This window comes from Corvus cornix, chromosome 1A (assembly GCF_000738735.6).
Source record: "Corvus cornix cornix isolate S_Up_H32 chromosome 1A, ASM73873v5, whole genome shotgun sequence".
In the NCBI taxonomy this organism is placed as follows: Eukaryota; Metazoa; Chordata; class Aves; order Passeriformes; family Corvidae; genus Corvus; species Corvus cornix.
Genome location: NC_047057.1, coordinates 50,084,851 through 50,096,445, shown reverse-complemented (window position 1 = coordinate 50,096,445; position 11,595 = coordinate 50,084,851). Strand labels below are relative to the sequence as shown.

Here is an 11,595-nt window from a genome sequence, read left to right as displayed (position 1 = left end):
CCCTCCAGGTCTTTGAGCGAAGGAAGAGGCTACAGCCCCAGGCAGGGCGGAGCAGGTCGGCAGATGCAAGAATTTCATCTGCAAGGAGCAAGGAAATGTCCCAGAGCTGTTTGATCTTATTGTATGGAGGGAAGCGGGAGTGGGCGTCCAGCCTTGCTGGAACCAAACAAAGATTATAAATACCTCCATCATCAACAGCTCCTCGCCGACCCGGCCTCCCAGAGCCCCGGTTGCTGGCTGATTCCCAAGGGGAATAATGAGCTTTGGTTTCCATCCCCCTCAAATACAGCAGCAGATAGGAGCAGAGCACACAGCAGACAGCTCCAGCCACAAAGCTGAGGGGGAATTATCCCTGTGGAATGATACATGTGGGGGTAGCTTCTCTCACTGACTGCCTGCATGGCTGTGCCCAGCGGGAATGGCCCCTGTTGGCTTAATTCAGTCTCTACTGCCACTGGTGTCAATAAAGAAGTTTAAAAATACATATTTTAAAAGCCTTGTGATGTGGCAGTTGGGTGTGAAGTGATACCTGAGCCCAGTGGACAGCCTCAGAGACAGAGAGCTGTCCCTGTGTCCCTTAGGTCTCCAAGCCAGATCCGGGTGTACGTCTTTCCCTGATTCAGTCCTTGGGTTTGAATTTGATGCCCCACATGCTACCGAGCGTGCTGCCTGACATCGGAGTGCTTTGGGGCTTGTGGGGAGCTGGGTGGCACCTGGGTATCCAGGGGACCCTGGCACAGGGGCTGTCCCTACCAGGAAGGGAGGACAGCCCCAGTGTGTTGGGGAAGTTGGGAGACTGTAGAAGATAAATTTAGTCTTCCCCAGTCTGCCCATTGGTCGCCACAGAAACACATGATTCTCCCGCACCATGCTGGGGGAAGGAAAGAAAAAACTTCCCCAAACTCACGTGGGCTCCTGTAAGTCCCATGCCCAGCCAGGGAGCAGTGCTGCACCAGGGCTACTGACATCTCCATGGCAAGAAGGCCTTGGGAATGGGAGATCTTCAGCTTTGGCTTTGCCTTGGTACCGGGAGCTGCAGTCCTGGAGCAGGGCTGCCTGCCACCCCTTTGCCCCATGCTGGGAGTTCCTCTGTGGGGAACCACTCCCCACCACATCCATGTCCCCAGGTCCCACAGGCACTTCTAAGAGTTGGTGAGAAGCCAGCACGTTGTCAGGTACAAAAGAAGTCCTCAGGCTGGGGGGGCTGCAAATCAAACACACGCCGCCCTCTGAACAGCCCGGCGGAGCTGCTCTGGCAGAAAAGCTGCGGCAGTGCGTGAACCCGGCCACGGCTCCCCCGGGGCACCTTCGTCAGCCCTTCTCCCCCATCGAGCATACTTGAAGCTGCCTGCTTGTCACTGGGATCAAAGGCAGGGGCCGGGGTGGGAAGGCAGGGTGTCAGCTGGGCCACTTGTGAAGCTCACTGCGGGAGCCAAGACCTCCAACTTGAACCCAATTTTTTTCCCCCCCAGGCATCCTTACACACTTCTAAGGTCTCTGCTCCAGCATCACAGCTGCATCTCGTTTCATCTTCGGCAAGGAAAAGAGGCGGCAGCGCTGGGGCCAGATGCTCCTGGAAAAGTGGCCCCCACCCGGGAGCGCCGGATCCCAGCCCCTGCACCGCCAGCAGCTGGGGAGCACCGGGTGCTGGGGGTGAAACCCAGTCCCGCTTCCCAGCCGCAGCCCTCCCACCACCAGCTGGGACAGGGCACATTCCCACGGCATCTGATGTTTTTTCAGCAGGGTCAGGGCTGTCCCTGTCCTCCTGTGGCTCTCGGGTTGGTCTGAGCATCACCGGAGTGTGGGATCTTTTCTGCCTGGACTTGGATGTTGTTGGACATTTTGGAGCAGAGAAGATGCACTCAAGCAGCACCACCACAGCATTCATGGAGCTGCAGGATATGACAGTGCCAAAAAGAAAAAGCTCAAAGTCATTTGAAAAAAAGCCTAAGTCGCCCTTAAACATTTCTTGGCTCTCAGGAGCTGCTGGACCAATGTGTGACCTGCAACAATTGCTGCCTCTTGCACTGGGGATTGTCCCCAAAACAGAGGACACATGCTTTGCAGGAGCAGGAAGGCTGGGAGATGAGGGTTGCAGGGTGGACCCAGGTTTTAGGAGCAGGAGGCATTGCCAAAGCCAGCTTGGTATCCCATGGCTCCACTCCCCACCCACATGGCTTGGCAGGGACCTCCCAAAACAGGTTCCCAGGAGCCCCCCAGCAAAGCAGCCGGGTGGTGCCGTGGGGCTCCCCAGGAAGCCCTCAGAGGGGTCGAGAGGACTCACACAGCCCGGGTGTCCCGGCTAAGCAGGGCTTTTCTCCAGGCCAGTCCCACCAGCCAGCCCTCGGCGACAAGTGTCTACAGAGGAAGGAGCGCCATCTCCTGACATTGGATGTCCCCGGGATTCCAGGAAACTGCTTTTGTGGGTTTTTTTTCCCCCACCATCCGCTGTTTTATCAGTCAGCAACCATTGCTCCAAAAATAAACAAACCCAAGTCTGACACTGGGTTCCAAGACAAAGTAACTCCTTCTGCCAGACACAGGCCGAGCATCTTCAACAATGATATTCCTTAACGACTGCTTCCATCTACTTAGGTGCCAATGTGACTAAAAATTCCCTCTGCTGCCAATGTCACTTCAAAATAAAATCAGCAGCATTCCAGAGCTCCCATAAGGGATGGTAAAATCAGGTGCTTTTAGAGATTTTCATCAAGGTAGTCCATAGTTTGTCATGGATGCTCACCCCCAACACATCCATTTATCCTGATAATCCCAAATCCCTTGGATGCATCTTACTGGTGAGATGGAAGCAGCAGCAGGCAGGGCTGGCTCAGAGCCACACCCTTCCTAGCCAGCTTTAAAAAGTGAAAAGCCCACCCAAGGCTAACAGGTGGGGGAAAAAACCTCACTCCTCAGAGCTGCCCATAAACCTGCAGGCTCGGGACGGATGAAGGTTGGGAATTCCACTTTTCTGCATCAGAGGAATACTAATTTAAGGTTCTTCTCCACCTACCTGCCAATTTGAGACTTGTAAGGAAGGGGGGAAAAAAATTAGCAGGTGAGACCTCTCTTATTTCACTTGGCTGAAATCAGCCAGCAGGTTCCTGTGTTAAATGAAGCTGACAGGGAGCCAGGCAGCTCTTTCAGTCATCCAGTCTGGTTTCTAGGGAAACAAGGTAAATGTTTTTCCTCCTTCTTGCCACCTTTTAACTCTTAGAAGGCTCTCATGCACCACCACAAGAAAAAAATCTCTACATCCCACCTTTCCCCTCTTCGGCTAAGAGCAAATAGGGCCAGCCCAGGTCCATTTCAGGGCAGTGCTACACTTTGGTGTCAAAAGTCTGGAATTACTGCCTCAATCGCTGCCATGTCTCCAATTATGGTCAGTGAAGGACACACCAAGCCATCTCCCCGGGAGCCAGCAGGGTATTTTCAGTCAGGCAGTAACACAACACCAGCAGCACTCACAGCTCTCCCTCCTCCTCAGAGGGTGGGATGCAGATTGTCCTCCCCACCCAGGCAGGCTTGCTTCCTGTAGCCTTTCAGCAGGGAAACTATGTGCATTCAGGAATAGCCAGCTCTTGTGAGGCTGGGATTTTTCAGACTACCTGCTGCCTTCTGCTGCTCTCAGGGACAGCAACAAACTGCATTTGCAAAGTGTGCAGGTTGTACAGCCCCTGCCACAGAGAAATTGGAAGGTTTCCATGGCAACAAACAGCATCTGCCAGCTACCGAAAATTTAGTGGTTTGAACTGCGTGGGTTATTTCTAAACCCATTTGACTCAAAGCTCTCTGTCCACCCAAGTGAGGATTGACATGTGGACTAATACCTCAGCAACTGCAAACACATTTAGGACTCCTGCTGATTTACTATTTCACACAACCAGACAAGCCTTGCTCTGACCCACAATCTTTGCTCTCCAAAACCAGCAACAGCAGCTTCGTTCTCTTTAGAGGAACCCCACTATAAGGTGGATGCTCAATGAACTAGAGCTTTACTTGCTTCTTTGGTTTGATGCACATGTAGAACATGCAGTCAGAGTACCAGGCTTGACATAGTAATGTATATACCAAGAGGCAAAGTTAATTTCTTTAAAATATTTATTTTTTGGTCTGAGAGCACACAGGGCCACAGGACCATTCCACCCATTAGGCTGTCTCCTCTTTTGCAATGCGATCCTTCTTGAGTGGTCCCTGAAATAAAACCACAAAAACCAAGCTATGTAAACAGCAGTCTGCACAAAAGACATCACATCCCAATCACAAAAGCTGTAAAGAAATCAAGGCAAAAAAAGCCCTCCATGTTGAAACCCATTGGAAACCCTATGCCCCATCCCCACAGCCAGAGGTTCTGGGGGAAGCCAAACCTGGCGCAGCCGCACTGGGCTGACCCGGTGACTCTGGATGTGCCTGAGCAGCAACGCTGGTGCCACCTGGTGGGGAAGCTCCTGCTTGGCCCCAAGCTCCTGCCAGGGCCTCACCCACAGAGCTCCCGGCTGCTTTTTCCAGCAAGCGACGAGCTGGGAATGCCACCTTGAGGACCCTCCCCCTGAGCTGCTTTAAGGGGATATGGAGCAGTGCTTGTTCCACGTTTCATCATTGAACAACTTGTGCCCAAACATGGCAACCCTCCTCAGACACCAAGAGTTGCCACAGGGGAAGTGAGACCTCAGGCCCCCTGCAGTTATAACCAAGTTGGCAGAAGGAGGCCCCTCGACTGAAGTTTCCGTTCCACAGAAACTTTGGCTATGTGACAGCCCAAAGGCCAAGCTATCAGCTGCCATGAGCTCAAAGACAACACGGTGGTACACAACAAAGGTACCAGGAAATGCCCTTACCATGAAAGCCTTCTTCTCCTCAGCTGTCTGGAAGCGGCCATGACCAAATTTGGAGGTTGTGTCAATGAACTTCAAGTCAATCTTCTCCAGGGCCCGGCGCTTGGTCTGCACAAGCAGGGACTAAAAAGAGAGATGTCAGGTGAGTATACAGCAGCAGCACGGCCCTTTCAGCCTCCAGTACACTGGCTACTTCTTGTCACCTCCACGGGTAACGCCCCCTCAGTCACTCTGACCTCAGCTGCTACCATGTGCAAGGAACACTTGACAATAAGCCATCCACCCGGCATCTTTGGCCTCCAAGGCTGAAGACTGGTCAGCTCCCAGCAGCACGAGCCCCACTCTGCCAGTGTCCTTACAATCACAAGAATTCTGCACCAGAGGCAGTACAGCTCCTTAAAACTGTTCCAGCCCATGTGACAGCAGGCTGCCCTACTCACCTTGCGCAGGGTTAGGACCCTCTTCTTGGTCCCCACAACACAGCCCTTCACCATGATGAAGTCATTGGTCACCTCACCGTAGTGGACAAAGCCTCCCTGAGCAAGGAGAGAACAGTCAGTGCTCTGTACCAAGCAGGACCAGTGATCACATCTGCCTACAGATCCACACCATTTCTGGGCCTTGGCCATTGCCACATCCACTGAAATCCTGTTTCCAGTACTGCCTTTCACTGGTGAAGTTTCTTGATGCAGCAATTTACTTCTTGCTGTAAGGCTTTTATAAAGAACAGCAAAAGCTCGTCTTGCTAAATTATTCCTTGTAACTTTACAAGTACCATTCAAGGTTTGTAACATCTTTGTCCTATTGCCATGTAACAAATGCAATTTCCAAGTTACACAAGTCAATACTGAGACTGATTAAACACCACCACCTCCAATAGCAGCCGACTTATTTCAAGAGCTCTTCATTCAATCATTTTGTGACTTATACCAGACCCATTTGCCTCTTAGGATTGCAGCTCAGAAGCAGACTCTTCGCACAGAGCTGCAGCAACTCACCAGAGGGTTAATGCTCTTGTCAGACAAGTCATAATCTGTTGATGCATTGTTTTTGATCAGCTTTCCATCCTTGATTTGGTAACCTTGGCCAATCTTGTAAATCTAAAAAAGTAAAGAAATTCTACTTAGTAAAAAGTAGGAGAAAGAGCCTCTCATCAGATAAAATGCAAGGAATTCTACACAGGCTCAGAGGAAACAGCCTGTTGCACTTCGAAAACACGTGGCCACACAAGAATTTTAGTTATTCAACCTAACAGACCACAGCCATGATCCCCAAAACAACATTCTAACAGAGCAAAACACCCCAAGCAAAACTGCCCACTCTGCTCACTGTCACAAAACAAGTGACATCAGCCAGCTCTCATTCCTCTCCAGCAGCTGAGACACCAACCTTCTTGTTGATCTCGGTGCGGTGGTGGTAGCCCTTCTGGCCCGCACGGGCCACAGAGAAGGCCACGCGGGCGGGGTGCCAGGCACCGATGCAGGCCACCTTGCGCAGGCCCCGGTGAGTCTTGCGCGGCAGCTTCTTGGTGTGCCAACGGCTAGTGACACCTGCAAGGGACCAAAGCAGCCATGACAAGTGTTGTCAAGCTGAGATGTCACCAAACTCTTCAACCACAGCTTAAGCCGCCTTTCAAGCTGCAGTCCGCAGGCAGCAAAAGGCAAGCGCAGATCCAGCATCCAGGGAATCAACACTTCCCGGTGAAGCTCCCTCCCTGGTGTCCCTGGGCTGTGTTCTCAGAAGGAAGGCAGCATGGAATGACTCCTCACGGGTATCAGGCGCTGTGCCCAGCGCTCATTCCATGGTCTCATCATTGAACTGTGACAGCAATATGGATTTACCTCTTCAGCTCTTGGCACATGCACTTGTAAAAACTCAAGGCCAAGATTTCATTAAAAACTGTATCCTATCACAAAGAGAAGGACTTCCACGTGTTTACCTTTATATCCCTTGCCCTTGGTGACTCCAATGACATCTATCATCTCATCCTGGCCAAAGACCGTTGACACAGGCACCTGCTGTTCCAGCTTCTCCCGGGCCCAATCCACTTTCTCAGCAACAGTGCCTCCGTTCACCTGGATCTCCATCAGGTGAGACTTCTTCTGTCTCAGGGGAAGCAAACGCATCTGCAACACAGAGAGAATGACATTCAACTCCTGCTCTTCTGAAATGGACTCAGTATTAATTAATAAGCCCAGTATCCTAGCCCTGGCCTAATCATCTTTTCTAATATAATTTTCCAAGATCTGAAACTTAAAGAAAGCCCTACAATAAGAAGGAAGGTTGTACAGCGGCTTGCAAGTCTTTGCACCTGGAACTTATATGCTACCCACAGGAGCACAGAGTTCTCTAACCCCACAGCCATCAGCCAAATTCCACTGAGGAAGGACAAGAGACAATAGCTTTCAACTGAAACAGGGTGGATTTATATCAGACCCAAGAAAGATTATTTTTATTATGAGGGTCGTGAGTCACTGGCATGGGTTGCCCAGAAAAGCTCTGGATGCGACACCCCCTACAACTGTTCAGTCAGGCTGCAAAGGGGCCTGAGCAACCTGGTCTAGTGGAAGATGTCCCTGCCCATAGCAGGGGGGTTGGAACTGGATGATCTCTAAGGTCCCTTCCAACCCAAACCATTCTGTTTGATAAAGCCTGCCACACTTAAGGCCACTTTGGGCTGGACTGCATTTGCAGTTACGTCTACTGTATTTAGTACAGAGGGAACTGGTGAGAGAATCAATAGAAGTTGCAACCCTACCTCTACTGTTCACTACAGGAGATTAATTCTAGCAAAATTAGCCATCTTACTGTACTTAAAGCCAACTCAAAAGATTTAATTCATCTCCCAAGAAAGTCTGTCAGAGCACTGACAGCTGAGGAGACACCACCACATCACGCAGTGGAACACATCCTCCCACTGAGGAGGACAAGCCACCAGAAGTCTGAGTGCAGAATGCAGCCTAAAATGATGCTGAGCACACAAACCCCTGAGTTCAGTGTTCAGCCTGGTTTTATTTGTAGCTGGAATTAAGAGTCCAGGTCTACACGGCATTAGCAAAGGACTGTGCCCAAAAAGTTCTTACTACAGCTCAGTCTCCTTTAGACACTCCTTCAAACGATTGCCAGTGGTTGCCAAGGCTCCTCAAACATCCTGTGAGCACAGCTCTGTAGAGAATTAATTTGTAATGTGCTGAATAGTCAGCAGCGAGCTGTAGGGGAGGGCAGAAATCTCCCTACAGAGATGGATCAAGTTTCAAGCTTGCTGTCTCAGCTGTTTCCAGCACACCTGAGTCCCACAGGCACTTACCTGAGTGTGAGCCATGACTCTAATAACCTGGCAGTACTTCTTCATGCTATTGAAATCTTTCTCCAACTGCTTTTTGCCCTCCTCATCTTGCCACTTCTTGCAGTACTTGGTGAAGGCCTTCTTCTTGGACTTGTGCCTTCAGGAGCAGAGCAGAGACAAGGTTTGGCTAAGCCCTTCATCAACCCCCAGAGAAGCAGGGATGAGCGGAAGGAGCTGCCACCTCAGTTGGCTTTGGCTCATTGCCAGCTTCTAATGACTCTTTTCCACTGGCAAGCGGAGCCTGGAGCTCATCAGACAGTGGCAAAATTGCCAAAGCTGAGCGGAGCTGCCATGAATTCCAAAGCACATTAACATTCACACTACAGAAAACAAAAGACTGTAGAGAGATGTCAAACAATAAGAGAAAAAAACCAGATCTTTAAAGCAATTGTGAGATGACTGTGATCTGCTTTAAAACACTGTAATTTCCCCCCCTTATGTGCCCGACAGCAAGGTCGTTACTGAAACACCCTTGAGATCTTTATTGCTCCACTCTGACGTCTTTTCAGCCTGCCAAGTTCATAAACAGGCTGGAAGCTCCAGACACGCTGGAGCCGCACTTGGGCAAATGCACATTTTCAATCACAACAGCGGTGCCTGGAATGGCAATCAGAAGTGACACCTGTCTTCCCCTTTCCTGAGAAAACAGGGCTACAGTCAGGACTCGACACTCAACAACAAGCGCCAGAGGCGATTTCCTTATGTCCGCCCGTCGAAGTATCATCATGTGTAGCCTGTCGAGGAGCTCTCAGGCAAACCCAAAGCCACCGCACCCACACCAAGAAGGGCACTACCTAATGTTATGCTGTCACCCTCATGGAGCTATTCCTACAGCCTATCCCACAATTAAGCCAGTCCATCAAAGCTAAACCCTAACTACTGAAAAGCCTCCTCAAAAAGGAGGATCACATGCAAGCCAGCAGTAAAAATATGAACCATAGGGCGTGAGACCAGCCAAGGCCCTGCTCTCTCACCAGTTCTTGTAGAAGCGGCGCTTGCACTCATCGCTGATGTGCTCAGCAAAGATGGTCTTGAAGCTACGGAGACCACGAGGGGTCTGCACGTATCCCACGATGCCCACAATGACCATGGGAGGAGTCTCTATAATAGTGACTGCCTCCACCACCTCCTTCTTGTTCACCTCTGAATGGAAACAGAAATACAGCACAATTAATTCCAGCAGCAACTCTCTAACACCACCTGCTTTTTCTCACTCCCAAGTCCTTCACATGAAAGGTTAAATGACTCCAGTTCTTTTCACAGAGATGATACAGGGTAAAGTGACCAGCTTTAAAATCATAATTTAATGCCTTGCCAAACTTCGAGGCTGGCTTAGTAGAAAGGTCAGCAAAGCTGGACAGGCAAAATGGATGGCAGCTGGACAATCTCCAAGAAATCGCTGAAGGCAACTGACTTGTGTCCCCCCATCCAGAAGAGCCACCCCAAGGAGCTTGTTACCATGCAAAACGAAACTAGCAGCTACAGCAGAAATACACCACCTACTAAGGACTCGAAACAGGGTGAAGTCAAGCTAGGACCAAAATCCAGAGCTGCTACTGAACAGGCCACCTGTTGCCATTCCTGACCAAACCCACCTCCTCTACTGAGAGGAGCATGAATACATACTAGATCCAGGTCTGTCGACTTCCCGGACAATGTGGGTCATGCCAGCTTTGTACCCCAGGAAGGCGGTGAGATGGACAGGCTTGCTGGGGTCATCTTTGGGAAAGCTCTTGACCTTGCCCCTGTGCCTGCTGCTGCGCTTGCGGGGCAGGAAGCCCAGGGAGCCGTGCCTCGGGGCCGAGAACTTGCGGTGAGACTGCAGAGAGAAAACCAACACTTAGTGCTTGCTACAGAGACCTGCTTACACCCACTCGAGGGCCAAGGCCAACTCTCTCCTTGCCTTAAAACATGAGTATTACATATATCCAAAATATTTCACATTCTAGAAATTCCCAGTATCAGCTATGGGGCTTCTGGTTTCCACTATGTTACAGGAATGTAATCCCCATGCCCCAACTATGTGTGTCCAAGACTTCTTCAACGCCCCTTCCCTTCCAAGCTTACTTTAAGATGCCACTCTAGCTAGGGAGCCACAGAAGCTGCAATTCGGCCACACCATGCCACCAGAATTTCAGCCCACCCCACAGCTTCATATCTTTCAGGGCATCAGTACCGAAAGAAGCATTACAGAAACAACTTCAGTTTGCAAAGCTGCAGTAATCCAGTATCTCAACATCCACCTTTGAGTCAGTCACTCTGGGTGGAAGCGCAGTATTTTTTCCAAAGATTTTCTCCTCGAGTACCACCCCTGCAGCCTCCGACCCATGTTAAGACTGCGCTCCATCCGGAGACCTCTCAGCCCTAAGAAAGGTTTAACCATCCAATCCCACATCCGAATTAAACAAAAATACCGTGTAGCTACAGACAAAACTAAAAATAAACATGGCTTTATTTAAAAAAAAAAATCCTCGGCACGAGTCACCTTAAGTTTAAAGCCCCAAAAACCCAATAACCACGGGAGCTCTCCAGAGAAAAAGGGGCCCCCAATACCCCCACAGCCGCCCGCGCCACCCACACCCTGCGCCCCGCCGGGCACCGCACAGGCCCGCCCGGCCGCCCCATGCAACGCCTCGCCCACGCCCCGAAATGAGCCCCGCACGGCATCCCGCACGGCATCCCGCAGGCGCCGGGGGTGGCGGGCGCGGGGCCGCGCGGCGGCCGGGGCCGGGATGGCGGCGATGCCCGCGGGATGCGCGGCAGGGCCCGAGGCCTCAGCACCCACCATCTTGTCCACGCGCCGGGCCGGAAGGGCCGCCAGCCCCGCGCGCAGCCTTTATAAGCGCCCCGCCCCTGGTCTCGCGAGAGGGCGGGCGGCGCGCGCGGCGCTACGGGCGGCGAGCGCGGCCGCAAAGGTGCGCGGGCAGCGATGCGCGGAAAAACAACAGCAACGTATGACAACCGCCCGGCGGGGCTTGTGGGGAACTTCGGTGCGCACGGTCACCGGTCACAACGGATAATGTTCATTGCATTTCACTCCATCCCATTTCATTCAACGGCATTTCATGAAACCGCAAAATTTCACTCAATTTCATGAAATTTTGAAACGTCATTCCGTGAATTTTCGTTTCGTTTCTTTTCCTTTCATGAAATGGAGTTCCAAAATTTCATTTAATGAAATTTCATCTGTGTCATTATAATGAACATGGGCCTTAATCCACCATTGCCTATGGTATGGAAGGCGATGCAAACCCAAGGCAATCGTATCAGTGGGACACAGAGCTGGCTGATCTGGAGCCTCCTGCACGTAGGGCACCCAGTTTGCCCTCAGGATCTCCTGGGACTTACAGGACACAACACTGTGGGGAGATTCCTGCACCCAGAATGAACTGGAGAGCTAAGGATCCAGCTGTG

General features: G+C 51.3%; 1 protein-coding gene and 2 non-coding genes across 3 annotated transcripts; all 3 read right to left on the bottom strand.

Moving 5' to 3' along the window:
* Positions 1-4,083: 4,083 nt before the first annotated feature.
* On the bottom strand, positions 4,084-11,054 carry RPL3 (ribosomal protein L3). Its single transcript, XM_039571194.1, has 10 exons — positions 10,967-11,054; positions 9,808-10,000; positions 9,156-9,324; positions 8,143-8,278; positions 6,775-6,961; positions 6,225-6,385; positions 5,834-5,935; positions 5,276-5,371; positions 4,839-4,958; positions 4,084-4,194 (listed from the first exon to the last, which is right to left on the bottom strand). Exons 1-10 carry the CDS (start codon positions 10,967-10,969, stop codon positions 4,150-4,152), a joined length of 1,212 nt encoding a protein of 403 aa, XP_039427128.1. The 5' UTR covers positions 10,970-11,054; the 3' UTR covers positions 4,084-4,149.
* Positions 6,565-6,657, bottom strand: LOC120412012. Its single transcript, XR_005604647.1, has one exon. It is a non-coding gene; the product is annotated as a small nucleolar RNA U83B (small nucleolar RNA).
* Positions 8,279-8,327, bottom strand: LOC120412008. The gene has a single exon (XR_005604643.1). It is a non-coding gene; the product is annotated as a small nucleolar RNA U82P (small nucleolar RNA).
* Positions 11,055-11,595: the final 541 nt, after the last annotated feature.